The sequence below is a fragment of the Oppia nitens genome, unplaced genomic scaffold (genome assembly GCF_028296485.1).
Source record: "Oppia nitens isolate AA-2021 unplaced genomic scaffold, nextdenovo-longstitch-racon4-pilon3 scaffold3_pilon_pilon_pilon, whole genome shotgun sequence".
NCBI classification, from domain to species: Eukaryota; Metazoa; Arthropoda; class Arachnida; order Sarcoptiformes; family Oppiidae; genus Oppia; species Oppia nitens.
This window is the reverse complement of record NW_026533221.1, coordinates 9649570-9668116: the sequence shown is the minus strand read 5'-3', so window position 1 is coordinate 9668116 and position 18547 is coordinate 9649570. Positions and strand designations below refer to the sequence as shown.

Genomic DNA, 18547 nt, shown 5'->3' with positions numbered 1-18547 from the left:
TAATTACAAAAAAAAGATAATTTATAAAAAGTTTCATTCTACATGTTATCATTTAATTATATATAAATATTAAAAAATTATTTTATTTTAATTAATTAAAATATAATTTATTACATTGTATTTATTACTTTTTTTAAATGTCATTTAAAATAACTAATTAATAATTAATGTTTCAAATCAATCAAATTTACAATTAAAGTCTAACTTTTCCTGCATTGATGTCATCGAGTATTTGACTATCAAGAGGAACGTATGTTTTATTGATGCCACTGATGTCATAAAAGTATATACGATCACCGGTACCATCGGGATGATAGCCGGCTTTCATAAAATTATTTTTCATCAATTTATATGAACCAGTAATGTCAATATGTGTGGTCAGTCGTACAAACACAGGTATGGCATACGGGGGTAGTTGTCGGCTCAATTGATTGGCCAATCGGTTGGCATCGAAATCATTTTCTTGGATGACTATGACAGCCATACCAGCCTTTCCTTCACAACATGGAATGTCGACACCGAATACAATACAATCGGACAGTTGTGTAACTTTCTGTATGACACTCTCCACGTCGGCTGTCGACACGTTTTCTCCTTTTTTTGTTTATAATAAATATTAAAAATTATTAGTTTTTTAATTTATATGTATTGTATTAATAAATGATGAAAAAAATTCAGATACCTTTCCATCTATAGGTATCACCTGTACGGTCAACAAATGTTAGATATCCGTTGACATCCATACGCATGAGATCACCGGACAGGAAGGCTTTATCGCCTTTTTTGAATACATTTTTGATAATCTTTTTATTGGTCTCACTTTCGTTGGTGTAACCATCAAATTTGCTAATAGGGTTTGAGTCCATAATACGGGCCCCAATTTCGCCCACCTCTCCCGCTTCGGCCGCTACACACAAACCATTTTTTTCGCGAACTACTTGTCCGGTCTCTTCATCGGTTTTCAATAATATAACCGGATATAAAAAGCGTACAAATATTGTATAATAATATGGATAGAAACCACAGGCACCTTCACGACCCTCCCAATTGACTGTTAATATATTTGTTTGGAAAAAATTATATTTTACTAATATTATAAATTTATATAATGGTACATATTTTACAATAAATTAATACTTACTACTATGAAATACACAGTAGTAGTATATTAAGTAATTTATAAAAGTTAAAAAAATCAACTAATTGTTATTTCTAAACTATACATTTCCCATAATTTTGAGTGATAATAACCTTGATAAGTTTTTTTTTAAAAAAATAATTATTACTTTAGTCATAAATCAATCAATTGTCAAATGTGATGAAAATAATGAATTTAGTTATTAAATGATTGATAAATGGAAAAGTATTATTGTTTTTAATAATTTGAATGAATATTTTTTTCACATTGCATTAAAAAATTATTACCTTTAGAGTACAGGTAATTTGATAATACAATATATATATGGCTCTATGAAATTTGTTAATTATAAAGAGATTTTTTGATTTATAATCAATAAACAAGTAATAACTAAGGAAACAATTTTCTAGTATTTAAAAATATCAAAAATAGGACTAAAAACTAATATTTTATGGTTTTCTATGATTTTCAATTAAAACATTCATTATTCAACATTATACTAAAAAAAAGATTAATATAAAATAATTTTAATTATAAAAAACATATATTATATTATAATGAACTGTCAATACTGACTGAGATTAGAGTTTCCTTCAGTGGAGGCATAAAACTCTGCGATCCGTTTAATACCGAAACGTTGTTGAAAGTCGCGCCAAATTTTCGGTCGCAAACCGTTACCAAACATTACCCGTAATCGGTGTTTCTGATCGCAGTCCCGAACCGGCTGAGCCAATAGGTATCGGCAAATTTCTCCGATATAATTGGCAACCTATTAATTATTGTTTAGTTATGTATATAAATCAATTGACACTTACAGTGCACTTGTATTTAATACAATCGTTCCAGTAGTCAGTGGCCGAAAATCTGTCTTTAATAACAACCGTCAAACCAAATATAAGAGATAGACATGTGCTGACACATGAGTTTGCGTGATATAGCGGTAAAGATAAATAGATAATGTCGTCCCGATTGAGACTAATACACGTGTGTTGGACAACACCGAGTGTCAGATAGCGGTAATGTCGGAAAATGGCAGCCTTTGAATAGCCTGTTGTTCCCGATGTATACAAATAAAACAGTACGGAATCAAAGTGTTGTTTCGATACTAAATAGTTTTGAGTGGTTGGAGCCGATGATATCAACTCGTGAATGCATTGACAGTCAAACGGAGCAATCTGTGTGCCGCCGCTGAGCACAGGTATCTCACCAAAGCAATAGTATTTTATATCTGGATTGTAGTCCATTAGTTGTGGTATAATTTCGGCAACGACTGATAGTTAGAAATAGATTTTAGTTATGTCAACAACAAAATAGGTATTTCTCTTACTTTCGTAGTATATGTTTTCAAAGATGAAAGCTTTACAGTTGATTGCTTTGGTTGCGTTCAACAAATAGTCGCTTCGGTGGTTAATATTGATCAGTGCCGGAATGACACCCATTTTTGTCAGTCCCATCCATACGCCAATATACTCGGGCCTATTGCTCATCATAAAGCATACCTCTTGACGACTTCTGAGACCGAGATCGGTAAACACATTGGCCGTCTGATTGCTGAACTCATGTGTCTTGAGAAAAGTCCACATTTCGTTGCGGAACTGTATAGCAATCTTAAAGGGATTTTTTTCGACACTTTTTACAAACAATTCGTCCACCGATTGATCCAAATATTTCCATTTTGTTAGATTATATTTGACTATTATGTAGTAGTAAAATGATCTTTAAAAATAAATTGATAACAAAAAATTTAATTAATTAATAATTATTTTAATTTTATTGTTATAATAATATAGAATAATAGGGTTACATACTTGACATCTCTGGGCAAATTGATGAGTCCCCTGATAGCCATTTTGGTCAGCACTGGTACTGTCAACTGGAAATATGATAGCAACAAAAATATGGCTATACCCGTCAACATTATTAGTAACAAATAAAATCCTATATCATAGGTCACGGCATAATAATCCATTGTTTTTTTAGATTTTAATTTAAACAAAAATTAATGACAATCACAAAGTTATTTCAAACTATATTAAATTATTTCCTTATACTAACAAAGTTAAAAACTTTTATAAACTGTAAATATATATATATATATATATATAAATATATGTTTAGCAAAATATTAAATATAATAAATATTTATAAACGTTGATTGATAAGTAAGTTATATTTACTAATTTATTATTATTATTATTATATTAAATAAAATTATTAAATATAAACATATTTGTTTTTCATTACAAACACACATATACTTTAGTTACTAATTATATAAATTAAAATTTTAAAAGGAAACTAATTGATGAAATTTCTTATATTTAATTTGTATTGTATTTGCATTGTGAACATCATTTACCTGGACTTTATAATTAGCTGCCCTCACATCTATAGATAAATAACACTGAATAATAATAATAATTATTATTATTATTAATTAGTTGTATAACTTGTTTATTGTGTGGAAAATACTAAATTATTACTCTTATTAAAATATTTTTTTGACATTTAAATTATTAAAATTAATATATTATTCATACTAAATATTTTTTATAAAACGTTTATATAATTTTCTATGATGCAATTATTAATACATTAATTGTAATAATATTTTAACATATTTAATTAAATTTAAAAAAATCATTAAATAATAAACAAAATTATATTTAAAATGTTATTTTAAAATTAAACTACAAAGTAATTAAAATATCCTTTAATTATAACAAAAAAATTATAATCTGAATCATTATATAATCATTATTTTTCATATATTTATAATACAGTATTTTACTAATGCTGTATAATAATAAAATGATTTTCAACTTAAATATATATTTCAAAACACATTAAGTAAAATTGCAAATAAAAATTAATTAAATCAAACCAAATAATTAAAAATAAAAAAATAATATATATTTTATATTAAATAATAATATCATATTTTTTAACATTAAATAATTTCTTACCGCTAATTGTTTTTTATTTGTATTACTATCATGTTTATTATGAAAATAATAATAATAATACCAGTATTAGTAGTACTAATAATATATATTTTTAACTATCCTAAAAATAAAAATTAATTAATTATATTAGTTTAATCTAAATAATACTAAATCCAATAGATGGTAGTACATGAAAATAATTACCAGGGTGGAGGAAAAATAAGGAACTTTGGGAAATTAAAACGAGGGAGGGAATTTGCCCAAACCCTAAATTCTATACAAATACAGTACATTTTACGGTAATCCTATTAAACTAAAAATAAAAAACCACATAAAAATTATTAAAATATTTTCAATATTATAAAATACAATTATCGGCTACCGTTTATGTCGCCATTTACGGGTCAATCATTTATTGCTGTTTTTCCGTATCCCTAGTAGTAGTGGTAACAGAATGTGTAGAACTGGTAGTGCCGTATAACCACTGATATATGATTGATGACTCAACTGATAATCATTTTTGGTCAGCACTGGTATATCAATTTGAGTGTCCCGTCAATAGTATTAGTAAGAGATAGGGATAATAAAATGGTTAAACACTTACCGATAAATACTCATTGATGAGATTACTTATGAGAGAGAGAGAGAGAGAGAGAGAGAGAGAGAGAGAGAGAGAGAGAGAGCTAATGGATATTTGGATATATTTTGTTATTTATTTAATTACCGGTAATTAGATATTTAACTGCAAAATATTTTTATGGACAGAGCATTGAATTGTGTTTTTATCACTATTTTGCAGTTAAATATCTAATAATATAAATAAATAAATAGTCATTTAATATTATACTAATATATAATTAACACTAAAAAAAGTGCTAAATTTTATTTTAAAAATCAATTAATTAATATCCATTATAATTATCATATTAATACAATATAATGTGTATATTAATACAATTTTTAAAAAATTAATAAATGATTTAATCAAATGTTATTAATAATAATAATACCCTTAATAATGACTAAAATTGATTTTGAAAGGTATTTATTTAGTAAAAATTAAACAAATATATCATTTATATATAACATCTACTGTAATGACTGGTCAATTGATTACCGAAACAATGTGTTAGTGTGTCTGTGTGTCCATCAGTTTCATGACCGGTCACTTGCTATTGTCGCCGTCGCCGCCGTCGGGAAGCAATTGTTTAGCCGTTTGCATATCTTTCCAATGATTGATTACACTGCGGGCCAACTCTTGGTCGCGCAAATATCGCTTCTTTTGGCCAACAGTTAGCGGACCAAAACCGCGGCCGTCAGTGTACGACCAGTCGGGCAACTCGTTTAGCGGTGATGTCGACTGACTCATGTTATGCATTGCACGCCACTTGCGGACAGTTATGTATTGACGGCACTGTTGGTGATGACGGCAAACAGTGGCCGCCAATAGACGACGCAAACCGGCGTCCAGTGAATAGTAGTGACCAAACATGTGATGACAACAACAATGTTATAACAAATCTAAACAATTATTTTGTTTAATAAAATCAATTGATGTTTAATATTGAATCCAATGTTTGTTTGTTTTGTATAGAAATGTACATAAATTACGACATAATTATTATTTAATAAATATTATCGTAAACTTTGATATAAAAAAATATATTTACAGTACAAACGTTTATTATAATAATATAAATATTTAAATTTTTATTAATATAATTTTACACTAATTTAACATGTTAAATTAGATAATAATCAATAAATGATACTTTAAACTTATAATACAAATAATACACTAAATAATAGCAATTATTATAAAAGATAGTTAAAATTAAATAAATGATAATTCAGTAATGATAAAAATAATAATTAACACAATAATGAAATTTAAATTGAAAATTACTAATTTGTAGGACGATTATTGAAATAACATAATACTGTTTTAAAACTTTATAAACTTATTTAAAATATTAATATAATAATATAATATATTTAAATAATAATAACAAATAAGCTCTAAATTTACCAAGTTTACTTATCTGATAGTGCTATTTTTATAATTTTTCTAAAATAAAGTTACAATAAATTATATTTTAAATACATTATACAGATTTCTCTACTAATACATTATTGTTATATTAGTCTATATTGTATTGTATTGTATAATATAAATTTAATATTCTATATATATATATATATATTTTTAATTTATGTGTGTTTGATATTACTTAATGTTTAACTAATTAATTAGTTTTTCATACACACGACAAGCATTTATATTATTAAGCATATAATTAATCAAAATATATGTGACAATAATTTTATAATTAGGCGCACTCTCACCAAAATTGTCACACATGTGCATATTTATTATTTATACATTGATTCTAATAGTATAAATGATTTCATAAAAATCATTATCTCATAGATTATTGTCAAACTATTATACACATTGTATACAAAAACTACTGTAGAATATTACATGGTATACAGTAATACATGGTATAACACCTAAGCTCCGCCCATCACTGGCTATAATGATAGTAACGTGTGGTATCAGTTTGATTCTTTAATGTTGACATGTACAGTTACATTTTTTTTTACATTATAGGTGTGTTTACGGTTTATTCTCTCAAACAAATAATAATAATCAATGGCTGAGTAATAATGTGATAGTTAGTTGATATAGAAATAAATTGTAGGATTGACCACAAAAAATGAGTGATAAAAAAATTAAATCAGTTCCCACTCAACAATTTGATGCCGCGCTCAATGAGGTATAGTGTATGCACCCACCAATCGCCCTACCCTTTCGTCAAAATAATTACTTAAATTTAGAATATTTTTGTTATAACATTATATAAAAATAAGTTTAATGTTTAGTTTAATTTTAATTAAATCATATTATTTTTTTACTAAGATAACTAACTATATTTAAATCTATATAATAGATATTATTCACAAATTGTATTTTAATTATCAATAAAATTAAACATCATCTATTGATATATATATAACTAATTTTATCTATAGATACAAGTGCTGCGGGAAAAATTGGACAGCAAGTCATGTGCATTGATTATACTGTCCCAGGAGTTGCTGGAATGTAAGGCACAAAAAGATCAATTTAAATTAATGGGCGAACAGCTCAGGGAACGGTATGCTCAAGTGAAACGCAAGATGGAAGGTCTGGGACCTACACTGTCCAATGTGTATGACTACGAGTACGATATGCCGCGCAATAGTGCCAATTGCCAGCAAACGGAACCGTTAGGTCAACTGTTAATTACAATGAAAGAACAAAACAAACATCTGATCCGCGAAATTGATGATTTGAGGATGAAATTAGAGGACGCAGAGGGTATGTTCCTGAGGCTCAGTTAGCTAATCATTATTTAGTATTTTTTTAAAAATAGATATATAAACGGAAAAATTATATTGTTTGGTCAACACATACACACAAAATTGGTTTTTAAATTATCATTTTGATTGTTTGTTTGATTGCATTGCATTTAAGAAAATAATTTTATATAATAATTGTTTGCTGATAACAACATTAAATTGTATTGTATTGTACTGTATTTGGAAAAAGTAGTTATCATTGATAATAATAATAATATGATATTATAGTAGTGATATGTTAGTAGAATAACAGCAGCACTAGTATTCAAAGCACTAGTAGTTTGACAATCTAGTGGCACCACTAGGGAGTTGATTGATTTATGACAATCATTTTTATTTTTTAAATTACATGTATTAAATTGCAAATACTGGTAATTGAATTTTCTATGCGGCCATAAATTTAATATAAATGACTATTTATTTTATTTATTTATTTTTTTCAATAGTTTTATTGATTTTTTTATTTCGATTTATTACTTACTGTATAAATATATTAGTTTTTGCCTTATTATCTAAAAAACTATTCAATTCTTACTGTAAATACAGTATAATAATATAATATATACTGTACTATTAATACAGACAAACAAAATATTATTATTATTCACTATAATAAGTCCCAAAATAAAGTTAAGCAACAAAAACCACAATTATTTAATAAATACTTTAATAATATAAAGTTATATAAGTTTATTAGATGTCATAAATAATAGATAATACAAGTAATAACTCATTTCAAAACTACATTGACATTACATCTGTAAGCGCTTCCAATTTTTTAGCCAAATTGTCCCAAAATACCGGCCATAATACTTGATATATCGGGAGTTGTGGCCATCATTGCGGCCACTGGTGTCGAGGCCGCCTTTCCATTATTACCCGACGCTGGCAATTGACCACCAATATCGTTGACTATTTTCATAATTGAATCAATACATGATTGTATATCAAGTGGTGTTGTCAACTGTATGGTTGTTGAGGGTGTCATACCTGACCGTATAGGTGGTGGTGTAGGTCGGGCATCGTATAAGCCGCCCGGTAGTCCTGGCCATCGCTGAGATCCGGGAGCACTGGTTGCACCTGTCCAGACCATTGCCACAACCGGTGTTTTGTTTCCGCTACCTGTAGTGGCCGCGGCTGTCTGTTGACCGATAGACGGAGGTGTACTGCCGTATTGTTTTTCTATTTCGCCGACCACTGCTGATATGAGTTCACCCCAATCGACGGTAGTTGTCTCCATCGGCGCTTGTGTAATAATCTGACCATTGTCCCCCATATTACCCCCCGCTACTGTCGAACCCCACGAACCCATAACCTGTGAGATCAAGTCCTGCCAATTGGGCGTATTTGTCAACACACTGCCCGGTGTTGCCCATTGTTGACCATTGCTTCCCATAATTTGTGACACCATTTGATCCCAATTGAATGGTGTGCTCGTCTCCATTGACGGCTTAGCCGTTACAGCACCTCCGCTAATTGCCTGGCTATTAGGCGACATACGATTAACTATTTGTACCATAATATAGACAATTTGTGTAACGATTATCATTAGCTGATTCTGCTGGCCATCGCCTGTTACTGCAACTGGCGGTGACATTGTCGGCAGTTTTCGAGTAAAACCCGACTCATAGCAGACACTGTCGTCCAACATATCGTGTCCCTTATGTTTGCCAACATAATTGGTCAATCGTACCCTTACACAGTCCAATCTAAGCAAATTTTTATGAATCTCATGGGGCACATCCCGGGCCGATTCAAAGTGTTCAAGTATATAGTCTATACGTTTAATCATATGGACCAGTATCTGACGGAAATGGTAGTTCTGTAACAGTGTGCCATCCATTTCAAGTCCACTAACCATCTCATGCAATATGTCTATCAATTGGTTCAGAAGCCATACAACTTCCGATATCTGACTCGATCCCCGATATGACTGTTGCAGATCATTGTTGAGACTTTTACCGCTTTTTTGGATAGTTTTTGTAATATTTTTTTGGCCATTAATAGGTTGGCTATAGATTTGTTGAAATAGTGTTATTAAGATTATAGTAAATACGATAGTTATATGATGTGATTTACTAGTAATCATCATTGATTTTTGTTATCTAATTAATAAAATATCAAATTAAAAATTTAACTCAAGTTATAATATATATTTAAAAATGATAAATACTAATTGAACTAATGAACAATATTGAAAATTTGAACCCACATTATAGTTAATGTTTTCAAACTTTAACTTTTATAACTAAATTATTTATAAGTTTAGCAATGTTATAAATTTAACATTATAGTGGTTATAAATTATTTATTAATATTAAAAATGTAGCCAATAAATTGATAATAATTAAAATTGACTTGAAAAAAATTATATAATTTATTGAATAACAATTAAAAAATTATTATTAATCAAACTTATAAATGTTAATTAAAAAATTTTAATAATTATCATGCTAAATTTTATTTATTTATTGATTATTTTTAACTGCAGGTGACTTAAAGATAGTTAGGGGACAGATGAGGACAATGTCACAGCATATCGACAGCGCGGCCTACGAGTCGCGAGATCGCAACAACATAGACATGAATGTCATACAGGAACTGGAGTTTTATAAAAATAAAGTGGTTTTATTGGAAAGAGATCTTCAGTCAGTGCTCGATGAGAAGGAAGAGTTGATTTTATCTCGCGATTCGTATAAACTGAAAGTCGACAGACTTAACGAAAAACTCAATGATCTCATGAGAAACGAGTTGACTACTGGAACTGCCAGTAGAGCATCGGGTGGATCAGTCACTAATGATGGCAACAATGGTAGCGGACCTGGAGGTGGAATGGCTAACACTATGACTGATAACCGTATTTTCGATATCGATCAGCTGTTTATGGAGAACCGATACCTTCAGGAGAAGCTCAAGACTTACGATGAAGAGAAACGTCTGCTGACATTGCGTTTAACCAAATATAAGGAAATACTCGACAAGAAGCGCATGAATGCCAACAAATTAAGTCCACAAGCGCTGAGAAATTCGTTGTCATCGACCGGCCAGACATTGGCCGGTATTAATGTCATAACTGCCCGACAAATTGAGGAACTTATTGGTTAGACTTTTTTTTAAAAAAAAGAAATCAATAATTATTAACTAATAATTGTTTTTATTACTGTAGCCACTGATGCCATAAACAATATGGATGTGACGGCCACTAATTTATTACAATTGAAAAATCTAGTGATCGCACTGTTTGATGGTATGGTATATTCAAACTTTGTTTTTTCTTAAATTTAATTTATATATGAAATTTTTGTTTAAATACAAACTAGAAATAAGGGTCGACTCAATGTATGCAAACTATTTGGCAAAAAAGTTCAATATTAATATTAAGAATAATAATAATAACAAATTTGATAGACGTTTGCATTGATTGTGATTTGCATTTATAATAATAATATTAATTGTTTCCCTTTTTTGTTTGCCATTAAATTTATTATTTTCTTTAAATCCTCAACTAATAATATACACTACACTAATATCTATTTATTTATCGGTTAGTTTTTAAAAAAAATATAATTTTGACAAATTTAGTATCAATTTTTAGTTTATCTAGATTTAGTAGTGATTTATATGATTAATTTAAATATTATGTTATAAATAATATTTATAATATTATCTAATAGGACTTCAAGACAAAAGTGTAAGTCTATCGCACGCCAAGAGAACCAATAAAATTTTAGGCAAACGGGTCGAGGAGTTAGAAACTCAGGTCAGATGTCTGCGGTCGGCCACCGCTAAAGATAAGATGCCTATCATGAAGACCGAATCGCTGGAAAGCAATACCAGCAGTAATACAACTACCAGTGCATCAAATCAGGACGATTTGGCCACACCTGATGACGATCTGGTTGGCGATGAAGACGAGATAGAAGATCGAGACTCGTCGTCGACACCGATTGACGATCGAGATGTCAATGAAGATGACGACGAATTGCCGCCAGAATTGGACCGATTGGTCAAAGAGGCCATCAATGAGCTCAAGATTAGGGATTTAGAGGAACCAATTGGACAGACAGTCACTAGCAAAACGATAGCCAAAAACAACGATAACAGTTATTACAGTATTAGTCAATAATGAAAAGTTGTGAACCAAAGAAACAAAAAAACATTACCAAAAAATATTATATTAATATATCATTACAAATATGTGTGTATTTTCATTGATTTTTTATATAAATTTTTATAATTTGTTTGTTTGCATATCAAATAAAACAAAATAGTTGGTAAATGGGCATTGAATACACAGGTATATAATGATCACCGATATCTAGTCAAAATGTGATGCGATTTTCAAGTTATTAATTAATTAAAAGTTTTGTTTATTTTGATATTTTATTTTAAACATTTAAATTAATCATTAAATCCTAAATTATATAACCAAACATTACATATGTACAGTAAATATTAAATTTTGTTACAATCTATTTATTAAATGGTTTTTTGATTTTAAGTTTTATTTATAATAAAATACATGAGATTGTTGTTATTGAATAATTATTTTTTATTTGAAAATATAATTATAAAAATTATTTTAGTATATTATTGTTGAATGATAAGCATAGTTTAAAATCTATGATAAAGTTATGCAATAAATAATAAATAAAGTATAACTTATAGTTACTATCAATTTGCTAGGATTTAATTAAAATGCATTAATTGTGTGCATATTTTTAAATAGCTATAATAAATAAATTGTTTTGTTTATTGCAATTATTCGTTATTCAATAACAATATTTTGTTTAATTGTTTTTAAAAATAATCAACATTTTAATTTACAAATTATTGCATAACAAATAACAATATGTCAACAGTGATATATAATTTTTCTTAAAAATTATAATGATACCTAAATACTAAAAATAATAAAATATAGATTAAAAATTAATAATAAATATAATAAATATTGATTGGTTTGCATATGTGATATTGCAACTAGTGATAGTAAAAAAATTGTTAAAAAAAATAAATTTACAAAAATTAAAATAATCTATCTTAATATAAAAAAATGAGATTAATAAATTCACTATTAAAATCATACACTACTATTAGGTTAAAATTTGACTTAAATTATGTATCACTTGTAGACTTGTTATCTGTGTTCAAGTAGTTTGCAGTAAATGTAATACTTTTATTGTCGGTCATCACAGTAGTAGTAGTCAATTGCTTAGCTTTGTTTTGTCGTTGGATCAGATTAGCAATACTCCAGTCGTTGGCCCGATATATCAGTGCCAACAGTGCCAATAGACGCCACACTATTAAATGGCCTGAAAAAAAACAAAAACAATTGTTTAGTGAAAATAATTTATTATGTAGTTAAGAAAAAATCTATAGATAATTAAATATAATTGAAGCACATGTATACCAACTATCCAGTAGGAGTTAATAGTCAGATCGTCATCGTTGAGCTCCAATTGGTGTAACATTATAGATATTTGGGTCGACTCGCACCGATCGATACCATAGATGGATACCATTATTGCCTCAAATGTTAACTTTATAAACGATAGATAACTGGATGAACGAATAATTTCGTGTTGTATGGTTAACGGTACGAAAAAACCGGACAACAGGACCAGCACAAGAAATAGGACAACACCCGATGTGGTGGCCACTTGAAAGCTTCGGGCAAATATAATGCCTACAAGTGTACCGGCACTGTTGGCTATGGACATACCAAATGTCTAGATTTTAGATTAAAACACAGAAAAAAATTAAAGATAACAAACGTTTAATATATCGGTAAATAATTATAGTAATTTAAGTATTAAAGTATTCAATACATACGACAATTAAAGTAAAATAAGCGTAACGGTAGGCATCGGATAGTTGTCCGGTGCCGTAGTATATGATAAATGAGTAAACATATGATATGACAATAGAAACGGGTATTTCCAGCATAAATTTGGACCAGAAGTATGAACTGGTAGAATACCACTTGTTGTGGTGTTCGTTGAGAAATATCCGTACCTCTGACGGGAACACCAGTATAGTGCAGGCCATTGACACAAACTGCAGAAATACCACCACAAAGAACTGACACTTGAGATTAAGAGATACTTTGGATTCTTGGCTCAACAGTCTGAGCGACTGTTCCAGCGATGAGACCTGTGTTGGTGTACGGTTGGCCACCGCAACGGCGGCAGCGTATAAGTCCATACAGCCGTTTTCCTGGCCAATGTCGGTACCGTACAAATAGATTAACATAACTGCTACCACTATTGAAAAAGTGGCCAACGCGGCGCTCACTCGCCATTCAGATCGGATCTAAAATTATAAAAATAATCAATAAATTGTATTATCAGACGATCTTTAAAAAAAATGTTTTACTTTTGTGAATAACAAATAAAAAAAACTTACAAAACAAGTGATTCCTCGCATTAATAAATAGTAAAAGTGATAAAAATTAAAATATTTTGTGTGTTTGTTAATAGATTTGGACACAAATCGGCCATTGGTTTGACACTCGGCCACAATATCCGGTACTTGTTTTATAGTAATATCAATGAGTCGATCGATTTCATTATTATTGTTATTTATAGTCATTGTCTCGTCTTCTACATTGTTAGAGCCCTGATATTCAATGGATAGATAGTGTCAATAATTATTTTTTTGGTGTGTATTTCTATCAGATGTTATCTATTATCTAAATATTTATACATTAGTTTTGCTATATTTATTATATGAATTGTTGGGAAACTTTGATGAAATTTTCAATAGCATTTCAATGGGTAGTATATCTTCGGCACAGTTGATGTCGCATGTCGTCAGATGATCGCGCAGATGATTGGGTCGACCGGCAAACACACAGTGACCACCTTTGGACAGAACATACAACTGATCAAACATTGACAACAATAGTGAGTTCGGCTGATGTATTGAAGTGACAATTGCCATCCGGTGCCGATCTGATAGTTGTTTCAGGCATTGTATAACCTTTTTTTATAAATAGAAATATTAATTATTTATTTAATAAAAAAACAATGTAATTATCAATTATTTAGTTATCGTTAAAAAATTAATTAATACTTTAGAATTAAATGTGTTTTTATTAACTTAAATATTTATAAATATAAATAAAAAAAATTATTTAAGGTAAATCTAATTTATATTAAGTTATAAAATATTACATTAGAAATTACAGACATATTATGCTAATAGTTATCAAGGTTACATAATTGTCAAATTTATGGCTAAAATATAAATGCTGAAAATAAATATTTAAAATAACTTATTGCTGTTATTTGCAAATTTATGACTATAATTTTACATCATAAACTTATTCAATAGCCATGTTTTTTTAATATAATTAAATTTTTTACGACAATTTCAAATGTATAATTTATGAGACAATTGTATCACAAGACAATAAAATAATCACAAAAAAATCAATTTAATTAAAAATTTTATATTTTCCAATGAATATATTTAAGATAAGCTTATATAAATTTATGGTATGCAGTCTACTATAAGCAATAAGTTATATAAAAATATATTTTTTCACAAAAAAAATAAAAATAATGCTATAAATTGACTTTTAAATTGAAATTGAAATATTCAATATAAAACTTTCATGAATTACATATAACTTTACTAAACTTAATATTGCTTTAGTTGAGTTAAATAGAAAAAATAAAATAAAACTCATATATAGTATACTGTATATGATATACAGTAGTCATTAATTTAAAACACATTGACATCAATATCTTTAGTGTATTATATTATTATATAAAATGCTTTAATTAATTTTCTAATAATAAACAAAACAATAAAAAAACTAAAATACCATTTCCGATGCATTACTATCTAAACCACTGGTGGGCTCATCGATACACAAGAGGTTTGGCTTAATTTGCTGAACCAATTCAAGACCGACGGAAAGTCGTTTCTGTTCTCCGCCACTACACGTATGGACAGCATTGTCGGCACAGTCTTCCAGTAGGAGTTCCTGAAGTATTTTCATGATATTCATGTTGTGATCAAAATTGCCATTTTTATCGTACGGATCGGACCACTTCTCCATTGTCACTGCTGTCGACTCATAGCTTTCATCGGATCCGTCTTCGCGGACATCGTTTAGATTTAACAATGAGGTACCAGTTTGTGCATAACTGTCCCGATAGTTGAGCTCCCGTTTTGACGACCGATTCTTTATTCTCGATGCAAATAATAATGATTCTCTAAATTAATTAAATAAATAAATAATAAAATACTTTTTGATAAATTAAATTAATTTTGATTAAATAAAATAAATTAAATAAAATTCGTATAAATTAATTATTTTTTTTGTGTGTTTTTATTATATATTTGTAAATTGAACATAAATAAATTATAATAAAATATTCATAAATAATAATTGAAAATCATATATAAATATTAGAAATACAGGTATAGTACTGTGTAATAATAATAAATTTATTTAAACATGATATGTTATTACATAAATACCATTGATAGTTAAAATAAAATATTTAAAAAATTATATTTAGCTATTTATTTCAGTTAACTACACTAATATTTATTTTTAACAAATTACAGTTATCATGTTTTGTGGTAATTTTAATTGCCCAGAACAAAATCAATAAATATACATTTTATAAATTTATTACTTTTTGGTTTATAAAATAAATTGCAAATATTTTATAATGTTGGCTATCAGTAAATTATGTGGCATCAAATAATGTCTAACAGTGAAAAAAAATAATATTTAATATTTTTTAAAAAAAATATTAACCCTTTATGCAAAATAAACAACAAATATTTTGTTTTAACATTAAAAATAAATTAGGTGTGTGAGAGAGAGTGTGTTAATTATTTAATTTTTTAAAAGTTTTAATTATATATTATATATATACTAATACTGTATATGAAGGTCATCAATATCGTCAATGCACTGCTGTTATCATAATTATATTGCACTAAACAAACTCTAATTAGTTTTTTATGTTTATATTTGATTTATTATCATTTGAAAGATCAAGTGTTTATAAATAAACATTTTTTTCAATAATAATATTTAAATTTTCTGATTTATTCTTTACAAAGAGTTTATTATCGTTTACTAATACACAATATGTTAAATAATATATTTTTTGATAAATTTATTTAACATAGTATATTATGTTTAATTATAATTAAAATGCAAAATCATGAATATCATAAGTAATGATAAAAATCATAAAAATAATTAATTAACTGATATTTTATTAATATCACAGTTATAAAAAATGTAAATTTTAAATGTTGTAATTTTATTAGATGAATAAACAAATTTAAGTAAATTTTATAGTAGTTTAATTAAAAAAAATATTTTATAATAATTGTAAAATATTTAAAATAAAAATATTAATTTATTATATATTTCAATAAAAATAATTAAAATACTTATTTCTAATTTAAATACAACAACAATTAGTATAATTGCATTTTCTATATATGTTTGATAGTCTAATAATAAATTTTAACAAAAATAAAAGTAAAATAATAAAATAAATAAATAATAATAATAATATTTAGTCTAAATAATTGAAATAGTCATACATTGCTGATAAAGAGGAAATATTTTTGTATACAATAATTCATTTATAGTAAGTCTTTTATTTTGTGACAACATTAGAGATGATTAAAATAAAAATAATATTTATATACATTGTAATTGTAATATTTGGATATAAAACAAAATAATATTTGCATTATAATAAAGTAAATTAAAATTAAATTAGAATTAAAAAGATGACCTTGACAATACAAGGTAATCATTTTTATACTGTATTATAATAATGTTGTTTTTTTGCTTATAACTTTATATTGATATTGTTCATTATTAAATATCAATATTAGCAACAACAAAAAATAACCTTCAAACTAACTATAAGTAGAAATGGGCAAATAGAAATTTCTAATAAATTTCCTGAGAAAATTTCTAGTAAATTTGTCAGGAATAAATTTCTATAGAAATTTTACTTTATTATTATACTGGGATAATCTATAGCTACTAATTTTAAACTTTATTAATGTGAAATAATACTGGTATACACTACACTACTATATAAATAAGATATCTATATATAAAATTAATATAATTATATAATTATAATAATATATTAATAAAATTTTAATAAAAGTTATCATTCAAATATATTTTTAGTTTAATGTAATTAAATAGATTAATATTTTATTTTAAATATTAATTAAAATACTAATATTATTATTTAGTTTTTATTTTAATTATAATGTATTTTTACAAGCTAACAAATATTGAGATAACAAAATTAACATGGGTATCCTATAGACAGAAATTTCTTTTAGAAACTTTCTAGAAATTTCTATCTCTTACCAACTTTAACTATAAGTCAATTTAATTTACAATTGTATATTCATCTAATAATATATACCTAATATAACAATACAGTACATACCTGACTGTCAAACCCATGAACAGGTGTTCATCAGACGATTGCATTATAAAACAAGTCCTTAAATCAGTATATTTGTTGACAAACATTTGCGAATCGCTAGTGAGGCCACAGTTGGGCCGCATATTAATACACTTCAATAGTGTTGTCTTTCCAGCACCGGAAGGACCCATCAGTGCTGTCAATGTATGAAAATTGATACAACCGTTCAAAGAGTTTAGTATAGTCTTGGATGGCCCGCAAAACAATGAATTTTGTACACAACACATGTCCAACCAGGCCATTGCCATCTCGTTTTTGTGACAATAGTTCATAACCATTGCTGACGGTGTGATAAATACTACCGTATATTCAATGTCTTCAATCAATCAATCAAACAAACAGTTCAAACCAGTAGATGTAAACTGTTTTTTGTTGTGAGAATTTCCACTGAATTTAATCATTGAGTTTCCTCTGTAATACTGTATCAAAACAGAGCACTGGTATGTTTAAAAGTGAAAGAAAGAGAGAGAGAAAAAAAAGAGTGAATATAAGTGAAATGTTTAATAATAGACAGTTTTCACACACACTCGCGGATGACAAGTACTGAGAGA

The 18547-nt window shown here is 27.5% G+C and overlaps 4 protein-coding genes across 4 annotated transcripts; 1 reads left to right on the top strand and 3 right to left on the bottom strand.

Moving 5' to 3' along the window:
- Positions 1 to 193: 193 nt before the first annotated feature.
- On the bottom strand, positions 194 to 4113 carry LOC128958239 (long-chain fatty acid transport protein 1-like). Its single transcript, XM_054304054.1, has 7 exons — positions 4105 to 4113; positions 2947 to 3040; positions 2466 to 2854; positions 1954 to 2408; positions 1715 to 1907; positions 683 to 1051; positions 194 to 594 (listed from the first exon to the last, which is right to left on the bottom strand). The coding sequence occupies exons 2-7, from the start codon at positions 2985 to 2987 to the stop codon at positions 194 to 196; spliced, it is 1848 nt and encodes a 615-aa protein (XP_054160029.1). The 5' UTR covers positions 2988 to 3040; positions 4105 to 4113.
- Positions 4114 to 5147: 1034 nt separating this feature from the next.
- On the bottom strand, positions 5148 to 5692 carry LOC128958445 (39S ribosomal protein L52, mitochondrial-like). Its single transcript, XM_054304302.1, has one exon. The coding sequence runs from the start codon at positions 5573 to 5575 to the stop codon at positions 5249 to 5251; it is 327 nt and encodes a 108-aa protein (XP_054160277.1). The 5' UTR covers positions 5576 to 5692; the 3' UTR covers positions 5148 to 5248.
- A 1019-nt stretch (positions 5693 to 6711) lies between these two features.
- LOC128957575 (coiled-coil domain-containing protein 149-like) lies at positions 6712 to 11628 on the top strand. Its single transcript, XM_054303365.1, has 5 exons — positions 6712 to 6863; positions 7120 to 7447; positions 9980 to 10588; positions 10655 to 10735; positions 11163 to 11628. The coding sequence occupies exons 1-5, from the start codon at positions 6804 to 6806 to the stop codon at positions 11612 to 11614; spliced, it is 1530 nt and encodes a 509-aa protein (XP_054159340.1). The 5' UTR covers positions 6712 to 6803; the 3' UTR covers positions 11615 to 11628.
- Positions 11629 to 12581: 953 nt separating this feature from the next.
- LOC128957529 (ATP-binding cassette sub-family G member 4-like) lies at positions 12582 to 18547 on the bottom strand. Its single transcript, XM_054303303.1, has 7 exons — positions 17958 to 18547; positions 15326 to 15719; positions 14197 to 14472; positions 13897 to 14109; positions 13324 to 13803; positions 12902 to 13220; positions 12582 to 12803 (listed from the first exon to the last, which is right to left on the bottom strand). The coding sequence occupies exons 1-7, from the start codon at positions 18272 to 18274 to the stop codon at positions 12607 to 12609; spliced, it is 2196 nt and encodes a 731-aa protein (XP_054159278.1). The 5' UTR covers positions 18275 to 18547; the 3' UTR covers positions 12582 to 12606.

Bases quoted from the DNA above. Each gene is read 5' to 3' on its own strand.
- LOC128957575 (XM_054303365.1), top strand. From the start codon at position 6,804: ATGAGTGATAAAAAAATTAAATCAGTTCCCACTCAACAATTTGATGCC. The intron at 7,448-9,979 runs GTATGTTCCTGA...TTTTAACTGCAG, and splicing joins GAAATTAGAGGACGCAGAGG to GTGACTTAAAGATAGTTAGG. The intron at 10,736-11,162 runs GTATGGTATATT...ATTATCTAATAG, and splicing joins AGTGATCGCACTGTTTGATG to GACTTCAAGACAAAAGTGTA.
- LOC128957529 (XM_054303303.1), bottom strand. From the start codon at position 18,274: ATGGTTATGAACTATTGTCACAAAAACGAGATGGCAATGGCCTGGTTG. The intron at 15,720-17,957 runs GTATGTACTGTA...TAATTAATTTAG, and splicing joins TTCATGGGTTTGACAGTCAG to AGAATCATTATTATTTGCAT. The intron at 13,221-13,323 runs GTATGTATTGAA...TCTAAAATCTAG, and splicing joins CTTATTTTACTTTAATTGTC to ACATTTGGTATGTCCATAGC.
- LOC128958445 (XM_054304302.1), bottom strand. From the start codon at position 5,575: ATGTTTGGTCACTACTATTCACTGGACGCCGGTTTGCGTCGTCTATTG.
- LOC128958239 (XM_054304054.1), bottom strand. From the start codon at position 2,987: ATGGCTATCAGGGGACTCATCAATTTGCCCAGAGATGTCAA. The intron at 2,855-2,946 runs GTATGTAACCCT...TTATTTTTAAAG, and splicing joins AATTTGCCCAGAGATGTCAA to ATCATTTTACTACTACATAA. The intron at 1,052-1,714 runs GTCAGTATTGAC...ATATATTAACAG, and splicing joins TGAAGGAAACTCTAATCTCA to TCAATTGGGAGGGTCGTGAA.